The sequence below is a fragment of the Rhea americana genome, unplaced genomic scaffold, assembly GCF_003343005.1.
Source record: "Rhea americana isolate MKP2758 unplaced genomic scaffold, rheAme1 scaffold_33, whole genome shotgun sequence".
Lineage (NCBI taxonomy): Eukaryota > Metazoa > Chordata > Aves > Rheiformes > Rheidae > Rhea > Rhea americana.
Genome location: NW_028186457.1, coordinates 1,480,939 through 1,505,595, shown reverse-complemented (window position 1 = coordinate 1,505,595; position 24,657 = coordinate 1,480,939). Strand labels below are relative to the sequence as shown.

Sequence of the window (24,657 nt, the reverse complement as noted above, 5' to 3'; positions counted from 1 at the left end):
ACAGAGCTACCGTATGTATGTAAAGCTATAAAAAGCTACCGTAAAATGTGTAGTGAGTATTGCTTAAAGATAAAAACCAGGCAGGAAACTCGGAATCTGGTGTGTTAACAACTGTGTTATAATGGTAGGTAACTTGGATGGTGACGTCTGTCCCGGTGGCAGTGATGGGGTTGTTGGCTGGGCTAGGGAAGGGAGCACAGTACATAAGGTTCCTAGCCAGGGCCAGGACAGCGGTCTGGAAGTGAGGTGAATTGTCAATTGTTAAATATACAATGCTCCATTTGGGAAAAAAAAATCAACAACAAAAAACCAACAACAAAAAAGAGAGAGTCTTCAAAAGGCAGGGTAGGAAAAAAGGGGGGGGGAGAGCAGAGAAATAGTGCAAAATGCTCTTGTACTAGTGGTTTTCAAAGTCCACTGCAGTACAGATGAGGAATAACCCAGCTGCTTAATGCTGCTCCCCTGGGAGGTCTGGTTGAAAGGTTGTCCTCACTTTCCTCGATCCTTTTCCTCTCCTTCTCAGACCCATATCTGACTTGGTACAAAAGCCTGTAGGGAGGAGGCCATGGCTGAAGACCCCCAAGCCCTGTGCCTTCCCAAGTGGCTGCTGACTCATGAGTCACCAGCAACTCCCCATGTGCCTTGGCACCCCTAAGTGTGCCTGGGCTCCCAAATCTTTCCCCTTCCGTTTTTCTCAGCGCAAAGGTAGAACAGGCTCCTTGATCCACCACGAAGTCCTGAGAACAGTGCGCCTCATTGCTGTTGATCCCGGGAGCTAGTGAACCATTTCAGAAGCCAGTCCTTCCCTCAGTCCAACCCCTGTCCCATATATTAGTGCAGCCTTCAAACAGCCTCGTCCTTACAGGGAGCCTTTAAGAGTGAGTGGGCAGGAAGTTCTCACCACAGTTGCTCGGTACCATGGTCCAGTGGCAGAGCCAAAGGTGGCTCAGGTAGAAGAGAGGGCAGTATGGCCACCTCCTTGCCTCCTCTTCCTCAGGAGGCCTCATCACAGCCACATTGGTGGGGATGGGACCAGCAGTGCTGTCTCAGCCCTGGATTTGGAGAGTGGAGGCTGTCTGTAGGGAGATGTCAGTGCTGTAGGCTTGCAGGGCCCATACCTGAGACCTGCTTTTTAGGCAAAGCAGTGGGAAGCTTGGCTGGGAGAGTGGTGAGGATGACTTTGGAGGCAGCTATATCAGGGCAGGGGGTTACAGGCACCTAATCTGCCAATGCCCAGGGTAGCCCCACTACACTCAGGGAGTCATCCTGCATCCCCCTCCTTTTGGCTCCCCGTGTTGCCATAGGTGTTGCAGTGGTCCACATCAGGAGACCACTGCCAGGCCCACAGTTTGACTGCGTGACCACTAGCATCAGCTTGCAAGCTGTCATGAGCTGAAATCCTCTCCTCCAAGCATTGCCCTCAAAATACAAGGCCCAAGAGGAGCTGCTGTGCCTTCTCCCTCCTCCACTCCCATCCCATGAGCCCGTGGCCACCAGGCAGTATGTCTCTTTCCTCTGCAGCCAAAGGCTTTCAAGTTTTGGGAAATCAAACAACAAAACAAACAATTTTTTTTTWAAAAAAAGCAAGAGAGCGAGTGAGAATAAGAGGGTGAAAGAAAGAAAGGAAGAATATTGGAGGAAGGTGGTACTGGCCTGTAACAGTCAGGAGGTTTTGCGTGGGATCAGCAAGCGGAGGAGACAGGAAGTGTTTGTGATAGTAGCTCTGCAGCCCCCAGCCCCCCTTGCRGTTCTTCGGGGCTCCTCTTCCTTCTCCACTTGCTTTCTTCACCTCCATTCTTCATCCCACCATCATCAAATCATTAACTCCCCCCCTCCCTTTTTGAATAGACCAGGGCTCCATCAGCCCGACAAAGCCTGGAAGGGTCCTCCCCCTGCCCAAACACACTGGTGATGCTCCCCTCTAGCAAGGTGCTTGGCAGTCTGCCCTGCTCTTACATTTTGGAGGGAGCCAGATCTGCATTTGGTGGCACTTCCCTTCTTTTTGGCAAGGAAGGAGGCCTTTGGCCCACCTCCAAATGTCCCCTGCTGTGTTGAGGCTCAGAGCTCTGTGGAAGTCTCTTGGTTAAACTTAGTGCCTGCTGTGACTCTGGAGAGAGCAACTGGGGACCTATAAGGGCAGACGTATGTGGCCAGCTGCAGTTGCTCATGGTCCTGTTGCTCCACGCCAAGGAGGTGAAGACATCAGCACGGGAAATAAGAAGTTTTCCTTAACTCCTGCTCCTGTTCTTCCTTGGACAAAACCAATCTGAAGAAAGCATCTTGCTGGGGCCACGCTCCCACAGAGAGATGCTGGTGGTCCATGGCCCACCTGAACTAGAGCCTGGTGAGCAGGAGGCAGGAAAGCTGTTCAATGTGCCCTGCTCAAGGGAGCCGAAACCATGCCCTGAGAGGCTGCTGAGGGTGCACAGCCAAGCAATGGAGGTGAGCCTTCACCAGAGCTCCTTGGTGCCTGAGTCCTTTTGTCCTAGCCCCACTAGTGGGGACTCACTTAACTAGGGAAACTCCTGCCTTTTCACTCAGCTCTGGGAGGCTAAAAAGGGCTTTTGAAGGAACAGAAACCCTTCCTCTGATCCAGAGCAAAGGCAGATTATGCCACACTCTACTCCAGTGCCTTGTGACTTCCCTGACACCCCAGGGAACACTGGCTCTAGCCCTGTTGCAACTGCCCACCACCTTGCCTGCCCTTCCCAGTGTGCAGCACACAGCGTGGCCTCCTGTGGTAGCTGTGCAAGGCGGCCAGAGGAAAACCAGCTTGCACATTGCATCCTTTGGTGGCACGGTCTTCAGGAGATGTCCTGCCCATCTCTTCCAGCATTACTCTCAAGACTTGTTGAGTCAGCAACTGTTCCTGGTGCATGCAAGTTTGTATCCTGAGATGACAACGCACAGATCCCATACATCTCCGAAGCAGGGTGTTGCTCTCTTTCCTCTTTTTTTTTCTTTTTTTTTTTTTTGCTGCAGGATCTTCTCCAAACATAAACTTAGCAGAGACCCTTGTCATGGGGAAATGAGAGAAAATAGTCCCAAAATTGAACACAAAAAAATAAAAACAATGAAAAGCAGGAAGGCAACTAACGGCAGTCTGAGCAGGCCTGAGTCAGTGGGTCTCTGCATTGTGGTTGCTGCTGTCACTAAACAAGGATCTGGATCCTGGGTTAAACTTGAGGGCCTCATTGCAAGGATATGATTACAGGGTGGGGAGATGGGGCTGAGGGGAAGTCAGCTGTGGCAAACATGTAAGCAGTATCTCAATACAAAAGGATGGAGATCGACATTTTCCAACCTATGGGAAAGGCTATAAACAAGCCTTTAAAAAAAAAAATCTAAGACAAAGTGTTTTTTTTTTTCCCTTGGAGCAAATGATTTTTTTTTCAGTTGTGACAAAAAAAATAAGAAAAGGCTCCATAGCTGGTCTTCCTTGTGGCGGTAAAGGGCGGTGAAGATTTTTGGCCGCATCCCCCTGTCCCCACATGCACACGCTTACGTATGGATACTGATGACTATCTGTGGAATTAGTTCAGATGCACACCTCAATGTTCGCAGGGCCCTGATATACCTCCTAAGTCTGCTCCTGTGCTTAGTCCAGCAGATTTCTTTTTTTGGGGCAGCAGTTTTGAGGCAAGTTTTGCAAGGAGGCAAAGACACATCTGTGCACACACACGCTCACACACATACACAAACACATGCACGCAACAAATGCTTCCACACCTGGATGGATAACTTTCAGAGTCCAACTTGTCCACAAATAAAGTTTCTGACCTCCCATTCAAGAGGAACTGAATTGAGAAGTATGTTTCCTTTCCGGACTGTTTCTTTTTAAAGTCCACGAATATTTTGTGTCAGGTATTCGTGCTGTTGCAGGAGCTCTTTTTCCCTCCCCGGCTCATCTCCAGAYATAAAGCAAATCATTTGACTCCTCCTCCCATTACACTGCTGCCTGGTCTGTGATGCTGTCAGAATCTGTCTGGATCCGGGGCAATCGTTTGAGAAGGAAATCCCATCGACTTGAGTGAGTCCCAGTGATGTGGGCAGGAAACTCCAGTGGACTGGAGTTAGGAGGGGAAATGCTGTTCACCACACGATTTCCTCTCGAGACCATTTACAAAATAACTAGCTAATAAAAAAAATAAAAAATTCTGCCCACAACCCATACTAGAAAATCACCAACCAGAGAGCTTCCTACGTTGGCGTGACCTCTGTTCTGTAGCAGAGGGGTGCAGGTGGCGTTGGGGAGCGGCACAGGCAGTCGCAGGATGGCAGAGTGGCCGAAGCTGGTTTGTCTCTGGCTCTGTCCTTTCCTTGCTAAGTCCTTGTTGTCAAGACGCTGCTGTAGATTCCAAGTCCTCAGTTTCTTCTGGGTTTTTCTCTTTTCTTCCCTCTCTTTTCTCCTTTTCTCTTTTCTTTTCTTTTCTTTTTTCTTCTTACATGAGATGAAAGGAATCGGAGTCCTGGGGCATGGGGAGGTGCGGAGGGGTGGTTGGAAGGGAGCCTGGGGTAGTGATGGGGCAGAGGGAGAGGGTGCAAGTTCACTCCACATTGCTGCTGTCGAATGCGTGACACTGCAGGTCTCCACTCAGGTAATCAGTCCCTGGCAGCTTCATGCCGTATTTGTCCACGCACCAACACAAGCCACGCTTCCGGCCTCGGGATGGCTTGCACTGAGGAGATATCCAAGGGGAGAGATCAAGAACTTGCCACAACATCTGTGTAATTCTCCTGCTGAGATTAAGGAGCAGCCCTACTGTTTGCCTCTGTTACTGCAGCAGTGCAGTCCTCTAGGGATGGGCCTAGCTCTTACTCTCTGCTTTTACCACATCTCCATCCCTGCTGCTTTCAAAGCCTGAGGCAATCTGAGTTTTCCATCTCCCCCCCTGCCATGTCCTTCAAGATGCTCTTTTTAGTCAGGACCAGGCTTCAAGCTGTTAGCAGGGCCACTCACAACCAATTGTGCCGTCTGGCTTACAGCAACATCCTCATAAGCCCAGCAAAGGAAAACCTCCAGCCTTTCCATTTTCAGCAGCATCAGTGAAAAACTTCCAAGCATGGGGCACTTCTGTCCCCTGCCCTTCTCTGTCTTGCTTTTGGGAGGGACCCATGGGGTTCTTACCTGCTTCCGCTTGTAGAAGCCCTTTCTGTCACAGTTCGGGAGGTGAACAGCCCGAGGGACCATTCGCTGGCTGCTTTTGAGCTCCTGCAGGGATGCCTCCATGTGCCTGCGGCAAGGACCCTGCCAAGTGGAGAAAGGGAGACACAAAGACTCAGGAGGTGCCCAACTGGCCCTGAACAAGCGCCGATCTGCAAATGTCCCGGCATCCATTCTTTAAGGGGGCAAAACCCTCCTGCAGCCTGCTTTTCCATGAGAGCACCTTGGCTCATCGCGAAGGAGTAGAGGGACAGATGCTCACCAGCTCAAACTCTTGCCGGAGCTCAGGGATGACAACACGTGGGTGCGCTGTATTCTCTGCCATGCCTACAAACTTGGCCAGGGTCAGCTTCTTCCGACGGTCTTTCTTCAGAGCCTCAGCTTTGAGCTCAGAGAGGCGCCCAGGCTTGGGCCGGTATGCCTTGGGTGGGTAGGTCTCTTCCGTCATCTCAGATGTGGTTGGCTCCTCGTGTTCCCGGGATTCTCTTTCTGGGGGGGAAGAGATATCAAACAATCAGTTCTCCAAGAGCTGACCAGCCTTGCTTTCAAACAGAGACCCTCTTACCTGATTCCAGAAAATATCTTTGCACTAGGCAGGAAGGGAATTAATGATCAAATAAGATCTACATAAATTTAACTCAGCATGTTGTTCTACAACTCCCTTCTCAGAAAGCCAAGGATGTCACTCCTGATACAACCCAGCAAGGCTCCAGCAGGAAGAAAATGATTCATCTGAGCTACAGCCCATGCGTCAGCTGGTAGGGAGAGACTGTAGCAGCTGGCGGGTGCACCACACACAGCTCTCATACCCAAAGATGCTCTCTTTGAAAGCACTTTTCCCAGCCTCTGCCTAAGGTCCTGGTTTTTATTCCACTGTGTGGGATGTGGTGTGGCTCTACGTGACCCCAAACACAGAAGAGGAAGGCCTCTGGGAGCACGGAGGAGTCAGGAGTCTAGGACAGGCTCCTACTTACAAGCCACTATCATTTACAATGTGTCAATGGAGAAGGACCGATAGGAAGATTATCCTATACCCAGAAAGGACAAGAGGATATACAAAATGTAGTGGAAAGGTCCCTCTTCAGCAATGGCAGGAGGATTAAGTGGCAAATTCATATCCCACACCCACTGCAGTCTCCACAGCCCTCAGTTCGCAGCCCCTGTGCCAGGGTGACCCATGCTTGTGAGACTAAACCAGCCCTGGTTCACTGGCATATACTCAGCAGTTGGCAAAGCCCAGGGTAACACTGCAGAGCAGTGCTATCTGACTGTGACCGTGACCACTGGTGCCAAACGGAAGAGAGGAGCGTTTTTAAGCTCTACCCACTGCAGTTCCCTTTTTATATACTCCCTCCAATCAGCCCAGTGTAACCTGTACTGACAGGATGCAATCAGGAGCTCTGCATGGTTATATATAGGAGAGAGCTGGTGACAATCTAAACTTGGCTGACTTGTGACCTTTAATACAGCCACTGAAGTGAAAGAGGGTTATTTCTGGACTAAATTTGAATACAGTTTTAAGCTCTCAAGGCTCCTGGTCTCCCAGTCATTGGTTCCAACTGGCCTGTGATAATGCCAGGTTGGTGTTGGGCCAGTAGGGAACCCAGCCTGTTCCCATCCCCTCCTGTGAACCCTCAGCAAAGATAACAAAGCAGCAATTTTGCCCCTCCTTGCAATCATCACTGCAAGTAAAACTGCATGGTGCTGAAAGGAAAAGCTGAAAATTCCAAGCTGAAAATAAAAGCTGACAAATCCTCCCCAAGGCCGCCAGGAGTTTCCCTACAGATTGATTTCTCTCTAGAGCCCAGACGCAGCCCATGGGGGCTCTGCAGCCTGATGGGAGCAGAAAAGGAAGGCTCTGCACAGCCAGGCAGCTCARGGATGCCTAACAAATCCTGCCTGGCTGGGGGACATGCTCCTTGGTGGCAGAAGGCAGCAGAGGCCTGTCACACAGATCTAGTGTGGTGGCCTTGAAGCTGGCCAAGGGGAGAGGYTGATCTTGGGGCCCCCTAGCCTGCCATGGCTATCAGTCTCCCCTCCTTCTTTCTCAAGGCAAACTTGCCCTCTCCCAGCTCCCAAATACGCACATGCAAAACTGGAAAGTTTCCCACAGGAGCATTTGGGAGGCAGCCCTTTATTACTCTTTCCTTGAGCATCTTAGACTCAGCACCCTCCAAACTGCCCAGAGCAATGTAAGTAACCCTATGTATCATCTCTGGGACCTGCACGTCTCCCCTGTATGGAATTCTCTTGCAATTTTGCTTCTTGATGCTCATGTGCCTGTTTTTTTCTTGCTAGAGGACTCAAAATCATTCAAGACACCAGGAGGGAAGTACCTTATGTCACCAAGAAGAGACTCGCGCAGGGTCCTCCTGCTACAAATAGGCTCTTCCATTACGTGGTGCTAAAGCTCACACTGGAGAATGCAGCACAAAGCAGGAGAAGCTTATGGAGCACAGCCCACCCACATGGGCAAGCAAACTAGGTTCAGAAAGAAGCAGTAAGAAAGAAAATGTGCCCTCAGCTGGTGGCTTATCTATTATAAGGGAATGATGGACAAGTGATAGGGAAGGGAATCTGGAATGTTCTTGTCCCCAGGAAATGACAGTGCAATGTGCAGTAGAAGCGCACCCTTTGCCATAAGGTGTTGCAGCAACCCAAGGTTGAAAAGGAGAGTGGAGGCATTCCCAGTAAATTGCCACCTTCTGCAGCAATGAAACTCACCGCAGTTTCTGTCCCAGGAATTCCCTTTGGCACTCACTGCTGGGGCTTGTAAGGCAAAGCCAGGAAGATCTCCCTGGCCTGCCTCACAATAACAAGAAATGGGAAGGATTCACGCTGGTGCAGGCAACCTTACAATAACAAATGAGAAGGGTGCACCTCATTACCTCTGCAATAACAAATGAGAGAGGCACAGTTACCTGGGCAAGCCTACAATAAGAAACAGATGGGGCGAGGTGGCAAAGATTCAGTCAGAAAAGCAGCAGTGTCCYCAGTCTCCTGAACTCATGGTATAAATGGCATTTGCAGAGGCTCAGTCTGCCTTTATGGTCGGCAACATGAGCCTCTGCAAMCATTTCTCTCCTTTCTGCAAGCTGCCAACAAACTAGAGCAAGTTGTGAAGCAGGGACTAGTGTGGAGCCCTTTTGACAAGGGTAGATGGGAGACAGAGGAGCCCAGCTCTCTGCAGAGGGACCAGAGAGCTGGTGTGTGTCAAAGGTTGCTCAAGCTCCAGATCTTTCTGCAGAGCCAGAAAGCATTTGGGACCAATCCTCTCCCTTCCCACTTCTTGGCACGCCCAGGTCCCCACTCAGGTAGCAATACGATAAGAGACAACTCCGGTTGGACATCTCTGTCTGCCATTTGGTTGAACTGAGGGACAGGCTGGTATAGAGAGGAAGAAGGGCTGGCTCCTCAGCATCATTGCCACAGGTGTTGTTATACTGAGATCTCACAGGGGCAATACACATCTGGAAATCCAAAGAGGCAGCAGTAGGGTCTACTTTAGGCTTTTTCCAGTGAGAACTTCACAGTCCCCTTGAGCTCTTTGTGCACGCTCTGACAACTTCTAGCTTAACTTCTCCCAGCAACAAAGCTGAAGCARTCCCTGCCTATGCAGTTGTCCATTTCCTAATAATAACCAATCAATTTGACAAACTCAGATGTCTCCAAAGCACAAAGTGCTGATAAGCTCTGGGCAGCTACTGAGAGACCCTCCTGGTGCAACCACAGCACAGAGTAAGGCAGGGTGCAATGCCTCTCAGCTGGGCTATGCAGCACCAGTGCAGCTTACACTGTCCCCAGTCCTCTCTTTGCCTCCTGGCCTGCTCACTGACATCAACCTCCAGTCACCCAATAAAACTAGGACCAGACACCCACACCAGCAGCACATCAGCACCTTTAAAACCTTGGACTCCCCTGCCTCTCCTCACCTGCCAGCTTATTTGTTGACCTCCATCTGCCTGCCATGAGCCAGCCTGGGGTAACAGAATTGGCACCACTGTGTGTCTGCTCCTGAGCAGCTGCCTGTGGGAGAAACACCCAGTTTCCCCAAATGAGCCTAATGGGACTGAGCACAACTCAGAGCCATCGCATGGCCTCATGTCTGATCCTGGTGCTGCAGTACCTGGGGAAAGGGTCGAGACTGTCTGGAATCCAGCCTGCACATCTCACTGCTCTTAAGAGGGACTGTTAATGATGTCCTAATTCATACAGGCTCCCATAGGTCCTGGGAGGCAAAAAATATCCTTAGTGTAGTATGTCTTGTCCTCTGACCTAAGCTCTGAGAGCATAGTGTTCTCTCTCAGTTCAGGGCTGGCGAGAAGGTCCCTAGTAAGGCCTCTTCTCCAAAAGCCATTTCCACCCCACTTACCCTGCCAGTGTAAAAGGGACATGGAGTGGTGAAGTACTGGGCATAGTTTCCAGAAAGCTGAAAATTGCTCCTGTAAGGATGCCTGCTGTCCTTGACAAATACTGCCCAGAACAGCCTGGGCACTTTTCCTGCACCTAGGTCAAAACACAGCCTGGGTGCTTTTGTGCTCCAGACTCTTTGAGGCCCACACACAGTGAGTGAGCGAGTGTGTGTGTGTGTGTACACACATTCGGGTGTAGGGTGTGTGGGAACACAGCCTCCCACCTGTTTACATTACAGAACAGAGCAGGAAGCTTTTGCAACTGACTAGGAGGTCTTGAATTTTTGTTACAGCTTTTCATTGGTTTCTGGCAGGAAGGTAGGAAAAGTATCTATTGACTACTGCTACTAATAATCCATGCTTGTTACATCCAGAGGCTGCTAGAGGACTTGCTGTCCTGTTCAAAAACCTGGAAAAGCCATGTGCACCTAAGAAGGACTAGTAAAACCACTGCCTGTGACCTCAATAAACAGCCTTCTTGATTACTGTCATTATTATTATTTACAGTATGAGCACTAACATAACATACCTTTTGAGCAGAAAGGTGTTGGAGAAAGATGTAATGGGGATCTTGGTGAAACTTCTAGCATAGAAATGACAGTAAATATCACTAGTGGAGACCTTGAGAAGTTGTCCAGTCCTTCCTCTGCCCTCCAACAAGGCCATCTCTGTTCTGAGGTGTTCATTGTAAGATGGAAAATAAGGCTTACATTACCTACAGCTGAAACACAGCCACTTCTAGAGTAGGAAGTGTCACCTGTTAAACAGTGCAGTGTAACAATGTACAGTATCTCCGCCCTCCAGTGGTGGTGAATTTACCCCTTGGAAAAGGTGTCACCTCCCAGTACTGCCATAAAAGGAATATTCTAAAGTACAGGAYTCTGCGAGTGACCCCCACCCTGCTTTTCCAATGTTCTCCTTGTGATTTTGGGCTCAAGGAACAATTATATTTGACCAGTTTCTGTCCCATCACTGTTTACAACAATGCTGCATTTTCCAAAACTGGCTGGGTGATTTTTGACACCTTGACTTTCTTTCTTGGGGGAGGGACAACATTTCAGGATCAGAGACATATGCAGCCAACATTGGTGCCAGGGAAGGGAAAGGATTTATGGGAAAGGTTAGAGAAAATAGGCAGAAATTTTTCCACGTGGACTGAAAGAAAGACTTCCCATTTAAACTGGGACCCCTAAGCACTAATCAAAACCAGATCCACGCATTCCCTTCTAGTTTCACCATAACTCCCTGGTACAACCAGCTGCAGAATCCTATCTATCGCAGCTCCATTATTTGCGCAGTCTCATGCTAGCTTTATACGTCTGCCTGATGGACTGAAAATGCACATGTAGGCAGCAGGAATAATTACTGAAAAGCAATGTTTGTTTTCTCCTCCCCATACCTGCCTGAGGGTCAGATTCTTCCCATTTCTCCTTACTTCCCCATCCTTAAAGGTACTGTTTCTTGCCGGGCACTGGAAAGCAACTTCTCAGGGTTCCCTGCGGCTGGGAGAGGAAGAATGTTCGTGCCCGTCGGTGTCCTGAAAACAGTCTTCCCCTTGCAAATCATCTTAGAGATGTCCCTATTTTTCTTAAGACTAGATCTTCTCCAAGAAGTCTGTTCTCAAGTCAGTGGCTAGTAAGAGTCTACTTTGTACATCACCCCTAGCTCCTATCTCCTCTCTCCCATTTGCCCCACTCAGGTGGAGGGGACATGCTTAACTGATGCTGAAATTTCCTGGGATGGGCAGGCAAGCTTCTCCCCAGCCTGGACTTGAACCTGTGACCACGAAGGCAAAATTAAAAATCTCACCCATCCCCAATCCCCTCTAGCCTCATCAGCACACAGGAACAGATGCTGTGCTTGCATTCCTGAAATGCAGGCAGGGAAGAGATAATGCAGGCAGGGGAGGGATGCAAAGGGAGGAGGGTCATCTCATCTCGCGCCCTTTGGCAGTTGGAGTGCACAACTGAGCAAAAACATTCCTCGGCTCCCCAGGGGTCACAAGGATCAGTCCAGACAGAACGGAGCTTTTACTGCCCTAAYGAAGAAAATCTCATTTACATTTCCATTGCAGGCAGGCTCAGCCCCCTAGTGCAGCAGAGAACATCCCCTAGTGTCCTGGCTGCAGTGACATTAGAATGAGAGCACTGGGGGTGGGCTGCTGAGCCAGCTTAGGCATGACACCCGAGGATGGGGGGTCACTGCTCCACACCACCGCCCTGGTGATATCAGGCCGTGATGTCAGGCAGCCACAGCGACTGTCCAGTTCGAGGCTGTTTGGCACAGGCTGAAGGAGGAGCAGCCAGAGCCTGGGATGCAGGCTGCGGCCAGTTCCTCTGCTAACCTAGGGCGTTGGCTCCAAGAGAGCCAGCTGCAACGTGCCTTGGACTTTCAACGAACTTTTGTGCTTTGGTGGGGATTCAGTGGTAGGCCAGAGAGGCTGGTCTGGTGGGGACTGGCAGGAGAGCATGTTGGTGATGCTCACAGGCGATGAGAGACTGGGAGGAGACACCACACCAAGAAGGGCAGAAAAACAGCAGCCTTGCTTGGAAGGGACAACTTCTGCTGACTGCAACCCCACCTCCCCAAAGTCCCAGTAATACGCAATAGGCATTTATGATTGATCAATGTCAAATAACACCCATCTGCTAAAATAAAGGCTTTGGGGTTTCACAAGATGGCTAAACTACATTTCTAAGTTACTTGGAGAGATAATTGTGCCCTCCAGACTGTGACCTACCCATCATTTGGCTTAGGTTGTTCCACAGTAAAATCAGTGCCTATCTCTGGAGGTCCCAGTTTCTCCTCCTGTGACTTTAGCGGTCTCACTTAGACCTTTGAATGGCTGATGTTAAGAAAGATAAAACCCACCATCTCTTTTCCATATTGGTCTCCTCACAGCCTGGGATAAAGCTCTCATGAGAGGCAGTGTAAAAACCAAACAGTTTTACAGGTACAGTAGTAAGGAAACCACTGGGAATATTTCCTCCACTGGGAATTAGGTATCTCATTTGTTGCCAAAGGCTGAAACCTTTGTAATTTGCAAATTTTTGAGTGGCCCCAAAGAAGTCTTTAGCAGACAAAGGATTGCAAAGTGCCCACAGTATGCCCACTTTGCCCAACCATGCACAATCCCCTATGAAGGTTGTAACAGCAGAATTCAAACAGTCCATAGGCCATAGCCCAAAACTCACTCAAGCTCTCATGAGTCTCCCCCCCCCCAAAAAAAACCCCAAAAAACAAAAAAAAAAAAAAAAAAAAATTGGGGCATCACCAAACCTTATATTCCTGCAATAGCAGGGTGAAAGTTACTGAGATCTCACTCTCTTGTCCCAAGTACTTTAAGAAAGCTACGGATCAACAGGGCCAGGTTCAGAGGAGACAGAAAAGCAGCCAGTGGACTGGCAGGACTGAACCCTCATTTAAGACTTATCTCCATTTTATAAAGCAAAGGGAAGAGGTCAGAAATGACTTGTGAGGCTTGGAAAATGGGGACAGATGGCAGAAGGATGTGCTACACAATGGCCTTTTTCTCTCAAGTTATTGTTTGAGCTTTACTGAACTAGCCTAGCAGACCAGCTCTTTCTCAACAGATTAATGTCTCCTCTCCAGAAAGCTATGAATGCTGATCCTACCAGATCAGGGCTCACTTGTAGAATGTGAACATCAGGCATTTGGGCTGCCCTCAGATTCACATAGGATTCATGGGAAAGGCAGATCATTGTCCTGATGACCTTCATGTCCTTACGTGGAGCCAGATGGGGAGAAATGCAGGCCCATCATATTGGAAGGGAGCTCTCAAGGGAAGAAGCTCATTTAGCACCCTTCGGTCTGCTCTGGAAGCACAGGGCCTATCTGTAGGAACAGATATCTGGGTCAATGCCACTTCTTCACAGTGCCAGCAAATGCCACAGAGGTGAGAGAGGTAAGACTATGGGAGCTGGAAACATAAGAAAGGACTTGCATTGTTGCATGCCAAATGATACTTTCCTGAGCTGCCTTTCCTTTCTGCAGCCGCAAAATAACCACCTCCCTCCCCCTGCTCTGGAAGTGACAATCCAGTGTAAAGAAAAAAGCAGGTTTAGAGATGGGCAGCTCCTTGACACAGGTTCTTTCTCTACATATTGCTAGTTGCAGGCTCCATTGGGCTTAGAATATTAGCTAGTAGGCTGGGTTGCTCCTGATGATCTGGAGTGTACAAACAAGAACTAGGGTTCAGAGTGGCATTGTCTTTGACCTGTCTCTTTCTCTCCAGAGAGCTCCCAGATCTGGCTGAGGTCAGTTCTTAACACAGACTTGAGGGTGTACAATGCATTTGTAGGCACATCAAGTCCTAGGTGAGGGACTGGAGTCAACCTGCAGTGTAGACAGAGACTTGAGGTTCCCAAGGATAACTATTTCTGAGCAAGAGGGAACCCAAAGTATCCAACCAGTAGAACACTTAAGATGCTTTCTAGAGTCTCTCCCTCCTATAAGCAGATTTCCATTTCAGTGAACTGATGCTGATGCACACAGTCTTGCAATATTACAGGCACTCTGTCTCTGGATAGCTGCTTGTATTAGCCTGACATTTCCTGAATAAAACTATTTTCCAGAGAACTGAACTGGCAAGTGGAAGGGAAGGAAGTATTTCAAGATCAGATTTACACCAAGAAGCTCCTGTTGCTGATCCACTGATGATAAGAAGATAAAACATATTTCCTTCGCATCATCTGGAGACTACAGATGTTCCCCATCCCATATGCTGAAACTGCAGAAGCAGCTGAGTGTTGAATTGAAAAAGTGATCTGGAGAAATCTAAATAAATCATCTTGCAATATCACAGTAACCAAAACATATTTTTCCTTCCTGGAAAGGATGAAATCATTCAGTCTTTCTTAGCCTTGCATCTTTTCCAACAAATCCATGCTAGTGGCTTCTATCAGTTGTAATAAAGAAGGCAAAAAACCTCACCACACTGCCATAGAACTAAGACTCATGAAAAAAGACTGTACAACTGTTTCTGCCTAACTGAAAGCAAAGGTGAGTAAAGTTTGGAGTAGTTCCTGACAAACACCATAAAATCATGTACTGGTAGTGTCTCTGCAGGACTTATTTGTGGCAAAAAGAGATGAAAACCCTTCATGGAAAAGAAACACGCCTTCAGTTCCTCTGAATGAAAACAAAAGAGTCTGAACTGCCCAGCATCTGGCCACCAGGTAGAAGAGATCACCTGAAGAAAGTTCTGCTATGTCCTTAGGAAGGTGTGATGGGTCAGAAGAGAACCCTAAAACATATAAGTATCATTATTATATGGAAAAAAAGAGGACAAGGAGGACTCTTCAGGATGAAGGTAGTTCAATAGCAGAGATGGAGGAAATGTCACCAGGGAAGATGAATAGATAGGATCCACACAGAGAATGCAAAACTTTCTCTAAAACTCAGCTGAAGATGAGTTTCACTATACATGGGATTTCAGGAAACCTGAGCTTGAAAGTAGAACACTTCCAGAAAACTGACAGTATTTTAATCATTGAAATCCCAATGTGACAAATCATAACAGAGGCATGTGCTAAGGCCTTACAAATACATCCATAACCAGGAAGAGTGTTCTCAAAGACCACCAAAGGCTGAGATATCACTGTGTATGCTGTACCATTTTACCCTAAGAACAATATGTTACTAAGGAGAAATCTGTGTTAAAGGAGATGATCCTGAGGAGGTGTTCTACCAAAGAGATAGCTATTAAAGTTTACACTAAGTTTTCTGGACTTCTTATGGGTTAGGGCGGCTTTTCCTTTTGATAACGGTTTTGAATCCAAAGAGCAGAAGCTCTTTACAACAGGCTTACTAGAACTGAGTCAGAGAGGTTGCTCCCAGTAGAGGTTGGAAGTTTTCATTGCAAGATCCATCTCCACTTATTTTCCCAGGGGGTCTCTGTCATCATCCTCTAAAGAGAAGCCACTAATTGAGATAGCCAAGAAAACTGAGCCCCTTGTACCCGTGCAAGAGATGAGACATACCAGGTAGAGCCTGGAGATGCATCTGTGTCAGGTGCTGGAGAACAACTCGTCAAACACTGCAAATATTTCACAAGTGCAACTGTGATTGCAACTCCCAGACTAGCCTGGATTAATTCCTATGCCTTCAGCCTGACTTATAAAGCTCTGCCTTATACCAGATGGAAAAGATCTGTTAGCTCATCCATTGCTCATCTCTGTCAGTACCAGATGACACATCATCACACGTACCATCCAACCCAACTTTTAAGAGCTCTGAGTGATGAGATTTCCACCTCTGCCCTCAGGACTCCCTTCCACTTTGTAAATGAGTCCTTCTGTCAGGAAGTAAATAAAAGTTCATGTAAGTAGTATCACAAACATGTACAAGGCTGATGTTCATACTCTGACAATATTGTTAAGCAAAAACTTGCCCAAGTTAGAACTCAACGTCTGATACTTGTCTCTCCCAGCTACTTCTCCTTCCTACACTGAACCACAGCACACAACATCGGATTCCCTTTGTTTCAACATGAGAAAAAGTTGCTTTTTTAATGTCAAAAAAAATCAAAAATCTGCACTGAGCAAATGGTGCAGACCTCCATTTTACCATCTGAAGCTCCAAGAAATAACTGACCACCCTTTGTAGTAAGTCCTGAGCCTTTCTGGAATTATGAATTCCCTGTTGTGCTTCACTGTTCCTCCTGAAACCTTAGACCACCTCTGTTGGTAGAAAACTGAAGAGCAAATGCTGAAATGACCAGAAAATGAAGGAGTAAAATTTCACTTATTTCTGTTGTTTCTTCAGGAAAGCAGGAGTCACATATGAAAACAAAGGGACTGTCCTAGCCACATGTATGTCTATTATGACCATTAGTCAGGTAAGACATGTAATCTGTCCCTAATAAAACTCTATTTTTTTCCCTGCATCTCCTGTAATTTAGAAAATCAAAGACAGCTACCCGCAGTCCATGCCTTTCTGATTATCCACTAGCTTATTTAACTACTAGATCCTCATCATTAGCCCAATACATAACATGAAATTTCTTAAGAATGAACAATAAAATGGTTTGTTGATTTAATTAACTTCAGAGGATGAATACCACCTGAAGCTGGAAACAAAAAATATTTCTACTAGTTTTATAAAACAGAATTACAACCACTGGCCAACTTTGCCCCGCACCCAAATTACCTTCAAGATACCTTCACTCTCTTGTTTAGTTGGGGGGGGGGGGGCATCATTTCCTTAAATACCTATCAGGATTACCTTATTGCCCTTAATTAGCAACCAGATCAGTTATCTCTATCAACATAACAATTATCTCCATCTGTGGACCAGCTGTGTCCATCCAACATGAAAACAAACTAAACTCTGCAATAACAGTCCTCAAGGCAGACAGGTGCTAAGAGCTTTCAAATCCTACCGCAGTCAACAGCATCTTTGCGCTTTTGACCTCATGGTCATTAGAAGACTGAAGTAGCTCGCTCCTATTGAGGGAATTAAATGTCCAAAGACGTATGATGCTCTGGGCCTCCGGGCCTACAGAAAAAGTGTTCAGCATTTTGTAGGATCAAGCCCTACAAGGCTAATAGGAATTAGGAAACGACCTGTTAGTTCACTGAGATGGTGCTGAAAAGGCATTTTTATATTTTGCGTGAAAGAGGCAGTTTCAAAACAGAGGGTGTTGACATGAGGAAAAGTGCTGTGAAGATGACAGGAGTCATCAACGAAGGGAATAGAGAGCAAGGCTTTATGTAAAGACACTCAAGACATGCCCACTGACTCCACAAGCATAAACTTAAGATGCCTCTTCAAGTTTAGCTTGCTGATCAGAGTCTCTCTGCACCCATGGAAGGCTTGGACCTTTCTGCAGCTTTAGCTTTAGGCAGGTGTGGTCCCCCAGCCAGATGCTACTGGTCATAAGATAAGGACTGATAGATACTTAGCACACTTGTTGTGGAAACATTGTAAACAGACAGAAGATCCACCAAAACATGCTGAGAAATGGCTTTCTTGTGTGTAAATTTCCCACATCAAACCATAAAGAGTTCCAAATTTTCGCAGATACATTATGCCTGCTCCTGCTGGGATTAACTGTGAGCTAGCGGATTGACATAAACACTAAGGGGTCCCCTTAGATCACTAGCATCAAAGAACCACTTCAAAAACAACATCTTGCTGGGAGTTGCCTTGGCTACACAGCTAAAGGAATAGAGTCTCCTGTAGAGGGGAAAAGGGGAAAAGGTGGGGCATTTCACTCCACCACCACCAGATGCAATGCAACCCTTCCAGGATAGGCTGATGCATCAGACATGACCTCCAGTGATCTCAAGCATTCACGCTGAGCAGGCCCAGGGCTTGGGACTGGCCAGCTTGGTCTGCAAACTACTGCTAGCTCTGCTCGCAACCCCACTGCAGACCTTGGCATGAAGGCTCTTGTTAAATGAAAGTGGTGCATCCCAGTCTTAGGAAACCCCAATGCAAGGGAGACAGTTTGTCCTCTCTCCCCCCGCTCACTGGTAGAGCTGCATTTTGCCACACCTCTCCTGAGGATAAAGAGAGAACATGGGTCTTTCCACCTGCAAAAAAGTCTCCTTACAAATAACTATGTGGTCATTATTCAGGCTGCCAGTTACTTCATCCACGTCAAATTCTTTGGATCATCTTTGACCTCTATATGCATCACATGTCCTGAGGATTCTCCCTCCTCAATAACAGAGGTTGTTTTTTCTGTCCTTGGCTTGCCATATCTCAAGCTGTGATCTTTTCCCATCTCAGCTCTTGTCTCTGTTTTTTCCAAATGCCAATTGTAGCTGGCTGAGCAAAGAGCAGTTGCAAGGCTCCATGCTCCTCTGTATCCTGACATCTTCTCCTCTACTGATGCTGCCAGACACCATGGCCCCATGTCTGCATCCTCCAGCCCTGCTGTTTGACATTGTCTTGTCTGAGGTAGATTGACTGCTCTCCAGCAAGCTGTAACCTGTCTAAACCTTCACTGGGATATCTCTAGGTACTAAAGCCAACAGGGCATTTAACTGTTACTGGTTTAGATTATCCAGAAAGAACAACCCATGTTCAAACACTGTGTGAGTTCAGATCTGTGCAGCTGGCTAGGGTGTCAAAGAGTATCTTGCCTCTACCTCTTTTCTTGTATCCTGTTGTCTGATATGCTCAGTTATTGCATCTTATTTTTCAGCTGTCAGTGGGAGAGTATAGGGTAGGTTGGTCTTTACCTTATCTGATCTTTATGTCAAAATACTGATGTGCCAGTTGGAAGCAGAACTATTGAATGGAAAGAGAGATTTGTGTGTGCTGCCTGGAAACCATTCTGCTCTCAGAGACAAAAATGCTCCATGCGTGTTCTGCACACATGAAATGTCTGTGCAGGTGTGTGTGGATGTGTAAACACAGGCACATGTGTGCATATGTTCACATGCAAATCTTTTCTGTGCATAATAATCTTGCTGCTAAGCAGCTCACACTGAGCGACAGGTGTGTTCCAGCCAAATTCTACTTTTATTTATGTCTGACCTTCAACTTGCACTACTGAGTGCTTGGTAGGGAACAGATTAGATTTGCCTTGCCTTGGACTGTTAGTTGCTCTGTGACATGGCACAGGTAAGACATGCAACTATTCTTTGCAGCTGAGCAGAAGAGGAACAAGCCCAGAGGCTGAGCCTTCTTCCTCCCCTTCCCAGATTGCTCCCAGCCCTTCCAGTTTGAACGAAGAACACTAGAACCACTACTGCTACAACAATTCCTGCAGCTGCTCCTAGATCTTCGATGCAGTCAGGCATGCTTATAACTGAAAAGCATGAGAAGCATTTTGATCCAGTGTGAGTAAAACTTCCAGTGGACGTTAGGAGGAAGCAGAGCACCGTGCTATGTGTGCAGGCTGCCAGGAATGGGGATGCAGTCTGTTCACCGCCTCTCCTTCTCTCTTTCCTCCCTGGCTGTACTGACATACACGTGCCAAACCAGGCAACAGAAAGAAAAGGGGAGGGGGCTGAAGCTGGCTTGCACAGAACCTGCCCAAGCTCTCCTGCCCCTTTCTTCTGAGTCTGGTGGGATGGGATAACTCACACCGCAGACATGCAAAGGCTTCCAGTCACACATGACTGTATTCATGTGATTGACATGCCAAAACCACAACAGTCATCTGAGCACAGGATGCTCGTGCTTAAATATTGACACGAGCAGGCTCACAGTCTTCCTCTAGTATCCCTCAGATTTGCTGAGGCTCCCATTTAAGGTCAGCCTCTGTTCTCAGTTACAGTGGTACGAACTCTGGAAGAGCTCCCTTGATTTACCTGGAGTCAGTCCAGATTTACAGTGGTGCTCATGTGGTCAGGATCTAGTCTATCACATATGCACACACACACAGAGAGCCACGTCTTTTCTCCAGTGAACTCTGCTAGCACCAGGCAAGAATTTCATTTGGATCAACTACTTAATATTCTTGCTCCCTCCTTAGAAACCAGGCTGCCGAAAAATCTTTCCAGCCAAGGCCTCTCCTTTCCTGTTTGAATCACTCCATCCCTCCCTCTCCTGTAGACACTCACCACAAAAAAATCAACTTTCTTGCTGGCACCTGATGGATTTTACCGTCTTTTTTTTATTGTTATTGTTGTTGAAAATTCAGATCAAAAGAAAATTTGAGATTTTCCTGTTTCAGAGCCAAGGCTTTCCTGGCCTGTTGCTAACTAGCTTTCACCTGGACAGCTTGAGAGCTAAATGGCTCCGCTTCACACAAAGGACTTGCCACTTGTTATTAGATGGGTCTTTCCTTGAACAACACGTGTTTGTAGCCCGATGTGTACAAAGTGCCCTGCTCCCATGACCCCTGCCCTAACCCTCACCCTTGGCTTTAACCCCATGCACCCTAGCCTTGGCGTAGAGCTGCCCACCTGCCCCACCACGTCCCAGCCACTCTCCCACAGCTGCCATGTGCCTGTAAAACCTAGTCCTATGTCACAGGTGCCAAAACAGCGAGGGAAAGAGCATAATAAGGAGAAAGAGAGGTGGGAAATAAGTCAGGCAATGATAAAGGACTACATCGAATATGAAAAGCAGGAAACTTGGGCTCCCTCAGCACTTCTCCTCTGCCTACTTCCAGCTGACGCAGCAAAGACGATTTTCTTAGCACTAATTCTGTGCTCCCCCCCACTTCTCTTCTGGTTATCATTGGCTCATGGTTTCACAAGGAAACTTGCCAAGTCTTGTTTGCTTTCTAGAAAGAGAGAAGGAATGAGAGGGAAGAAGGAAATATTTGACAACCTTTGTTTTTCCATGAGCCTTTTTAGGGCAGCAGGCTCCAGTTTGTGCCCTCCTCTYCTTACAGAGCTCAGCCTGACCTTGCTGTCTCAGCAGGAGGAAGTCTGGCAGAGCATGGGGAAGGAAGATGGAAAGAAGTGGTGTATTTCAAACAAAACCCAAGCAAAACAGAAAAAAAAAAAAAAAAAACAGGATCCTGAAGCCTGTGCCATAAATGAAGCTCATTCATGGTTTTTACCAGGAATGTCAACTACAGCAGTGATATTTGGCTTTTGGTAAAAGATAGTGTGTCTATTGTGTCCTTGTCAATATCTACACATTAGTCTACCTAAAATGAGTATTACCAAAGCCTTTTAAATCCTGAATTTGTTTTCATTTTTCGACTTCTTCACAAACCAGGAGCACATCCTGCACAGCAGCTCCAGTATTTCTCAATATCACTATGCTCAATTTTCAGATGGGGAAACTGAGGCACACTGCCTGGAAGCAGCTTGCTACCACATAAAACACCTGGTCCATGGAAAAGCCAAGTCTGGCCTCCCAGCCTTGGGCTTTCTTGCAATACGACTTACTATGTCTCCACCATGATTCTAAGGAGGAAAGCATCTGTGATTTAAACTGAGCCAGTGCAAGAGCAGAAATAGACAGAAATGCAGTTTGATCTCGTCCTTGCCACTGTCACATAGTTTGTTTTGCAGAGTGCTGMTTCTTTCCCTGCGGTTTCCAGCTTAGGGCCAATTTTGGTCACTGATAAATTGTACAGCCAGGCCAGCTTCCCCAGCACACAGTCCCAGCACTGCTGGCCAAACTGGCAGAGGCCACAAAGTTCAAGTCAAACTTCATTTTTTTCCTTGCTCCGTTGCTTAGTAACATGCCTATGAAAATATACTTTATTCTCACATGCTACCAGTCGAATGCCAAGAGAGTTATTCCCTCTCCCATCCTCAGGAATTCCTGATTTATTTTTTATTTCTTTTTGCAATCTCATAAATCTCCAGAGAAGCCTGCTGGTCTCCCATGGCTTCCTGAAAAAACCTTTCCAATTGAGACTCATTTCCTGGCTGCAGACAAACCCGTTGAAAAGAGCCCTCTGTGGCAATTGGGGAGTCCAAACTGGAAGTGCAGGTGGTGCTGGGGATTTGCGTTTGCAACAAACCTGCAATCTCTTTCCTATTCCTCTCCTTAGTCATCCAAAGGATGCTCGTGGTCCCAAGGCAATCAAAAGCCAACCATGTTACAAGAGGACCAGCCAAAGGATTAACCCAAAACACCTGTCAAAGGACCAGATTCCTTGGGAAGAGCAAGTGAGGTGGAAAGAAAGGAGATTCACACTGGGAGCCAAGATCGAAGACTCTCTGTCTGCAAGGGGCACCCTCGCTACATGCCCAAGGATCAGCCGTGCTCTTGCAGTGACCACTGCGTTTCAGCTGCATAACTTGCTTTCCCGACCACACTGCCAGCCTCTTGAATGCACACATACATGCAGAATAAATAAACACTGGAGATGACGAGCTTGGGGATATTTTGCATAGTTCTACTGTGAGTGGGTTATTGCATGGTTTCTTGGGCTCCAAGATAGGAAATCAGCTCCGGTCTTACCCTCCACACTCCACAGTACCCTGCACAGGTTTCCCTCCTAACCCTTACCCCTTCCAGCTCCCTTTCAGAAGACCAAGCTCAGCTTTGTGGTTTCTCGATGATTTTAAAAGAGATTGGACACTTTTTGTCATTTGGAGGGAGGGAGGGGGAAGTTATACATATACATATATATGCAGACACAGAATTCAGTTTTGCTCTACAGGATGAAACATAACAACATGACCACTGCTTGTAAGCAGCAAAGGGGAAAAATAATAAAAGCAGCAAGATTTATTAGGTGCTAGAAAGGAGGAATGGATTCCCATTGAGCTAGTATAAGCAGAAGCTTGCTAACAAGCAAAAATGACTTTTTCCCCTAGAAAAAAAAAAGTGGGGAATTTATTTTTATTTTTATTTTTTGCAAATTAGTTCCCCTTCTCCCCTGGACACAGAGACATTTTCCCTGCCTTCCCTTCATGTGGTGACAGAAATACACAGGTATTTGAAGAAGCAGACTGAATGTGTCCCTGCAAAATCTACAGTATCCAGACATGGGAGTTCAGCAAGTGCAAAAGTGAAGGAGTGCTTTCTTTCACGTTTTTGTCACGTGAAAGGTGGCGAAGATTTCAGAAGCTTTGCTCTGCTCTGCTGCTACTACACCAGCCTTCATGACTGCTTTTAATATATTCTTTTGGATTATCATCACCTTCATTATTTTTGCATTCATGGCTTCACTGTCCTCATTGCACCTGCTCACTCTCCTCCCAGGGTTAAAATCCATTGCCCAACAAAGACCTCCAGCAGCAACCAGCTGGGAAGAGCAGGCTGCAACAACCACAGGGGTAAAGTGGGAGGCTGAATTTGCCAGCAACAAATCCCTGGGCTGGCTGAGGTCTTAGGGACAGGGTAGAGGGCTGCAAAAGGGGGGGGGGGGGCTGCACAGAAAGCTCCCTTTCATCTCAGGCTGCAGAGTCCATCTTGGTCCTCAGAGCAAGGTCGTGGGTACAGCGGAGAAAGGGGATCAGAGACAGGGTGGGGACCGGGATACAGGAGAGACAAAAAGGATGCAATTGGGATGTATCAAGGGCTAGAAGGATGCAACTAGGGAGGATGGAACTGGGATGCAGCTGAGACCAAAAGGGTTCATCTGGGGAGTGGGGGAGAAAACCTTTCCGTGTGGAATGGGGCAACCCAGGTATCAGAGGGGAAGTGATTGAAAGAGGCTGTTAACTGATGCAACAGGAGGTACAACCAGGGCATGGATGGAGAAATGGACTACAGGAACAAACAGGGGCATGGAAGAGCACCGGGAAAGACGGAAAAACAGCCCGGGGAGGGGAGTGGGGGGGAGAAAGAGCACCCAGAAAGATGGAAAATCAGCTGAAATGGTGAAGGATGTGGAAGAGCACCTGGAAAGACAGAAAAGCAGTGAGGCGCATAGAAGAGTGGCTGGAGCTGTGGGGGGTGGAAAAGCAGCCGGAAAGATGGGAAGGTGGCCGGAAAGATGGAAAAACAACCAGAGGCATGGAAAAGCAGCTGGGGGGGGTGGGAAGGAAAAGATGGAGAAGTAGCTGGCAAGATGGAAAAGCAACCATGGTGTGTGTGTGTGTGTGTGTGTGTGTGTGTGTGAAAAAAATCGGGCAGCAGCTGGAAAAGTAGCTAGAAAGAGGGAAAAGCAACGGCGGCCATGGAAGAGGGCCCGGAGAGCCGGAAAAGCAGCGGAGGGAGGGGGGAGGAGGGGGCATGGAAGAGGAGCCGGGCAGACGGAAGGGCAGCCGGGAAGGTGGGAGCGGCCGCGGGGCGCTGCGAAGGCCGGGGCGGGGGACACCACTCACCCGTCTTGGCTTGCTCGCGGTAGCTCTTCTCGCTGAGGCAGACGGCGGTGCCGTGGAGCAGGGCGTGCAGCGGCTTCTCCTCGCCCTGGCGCGGCAGGCAGCGGAGCCCGCGGGCGCAGCGCTCCGTGTAGACGCCGCAGGGCTGCCCGGCGGGCAGGGCGCAGGTGAGGCAGCAGCCGCAGCCCGGCTCCTTCACCAGCTCGCAGCCCAGCGGCGGCGGCGGGCACAGCGACAGCGCCTTGCCGTCGCACGGCTCGCACTGCACGAAGGAGCCGAGGCACCGCGACAGCCCCGGGCAAGCGCCCAGCAGGACCAGGAGCCGCAGCAGCATCGCGGCGGGGATGCTGCGGGACGGGCGCGGGAGGGGGGGGGCCAGGCGGCTCGCTCTTTTTCGCTCTCTCTTTCAAAAAATTTC

The 24,657-nt window shown here is 48.0% G+C and overlaps 1 protein-coding gene and 1 long non-coding RNA gene across 2 annotated transcripts in view; one reads left to right on the top strand and one right to left on the bottom strand.

Annotated features, from left to right (window-relative positions):
• Nucleotides 1–95: 95 nt before the first annotated feature.
• On the bottom strand, nucleotides 96–24,657 carry IGFBP5 (insulin like growth factor binding protein 5). Its single transcript, XM_085310969.1, has 4 exons — nucleotides 24,243–24,657; nucleotides 5,427–5,653; nucleotides 5,129–5,248; nucleotides 96–4,679 (listed from the first exon to the last, which is right to left on the bottom strand). Exons 1-4 carry the CDS (start codon nucleotides 24,571–24,573, stop codon nucleotides 4,548–4,550), a joined length of 810 nt encoding a protein of 269 aa, XP_085167095.1. The 5' UTR covers nucleotides 24,574–24,657; the 3' UTR covers nucleotides 96–4,547.
• Nucleotides 24,147–24,657, top strand: part of LOC146592475 (uncharacterized) — a 104,057-nt gene continuing 103,546 nt past the window's right edge. Inside the window, exon 1 of the long non-coding RNA XR_014896573.1 lies at nucleotides 24,147–24,190. This is a non-coding gene — a long non-coding RNA (uncharacterized LOC146592475). The remainder of the gene's footprint in view (nucleotides 24,191–24,657) is intronic.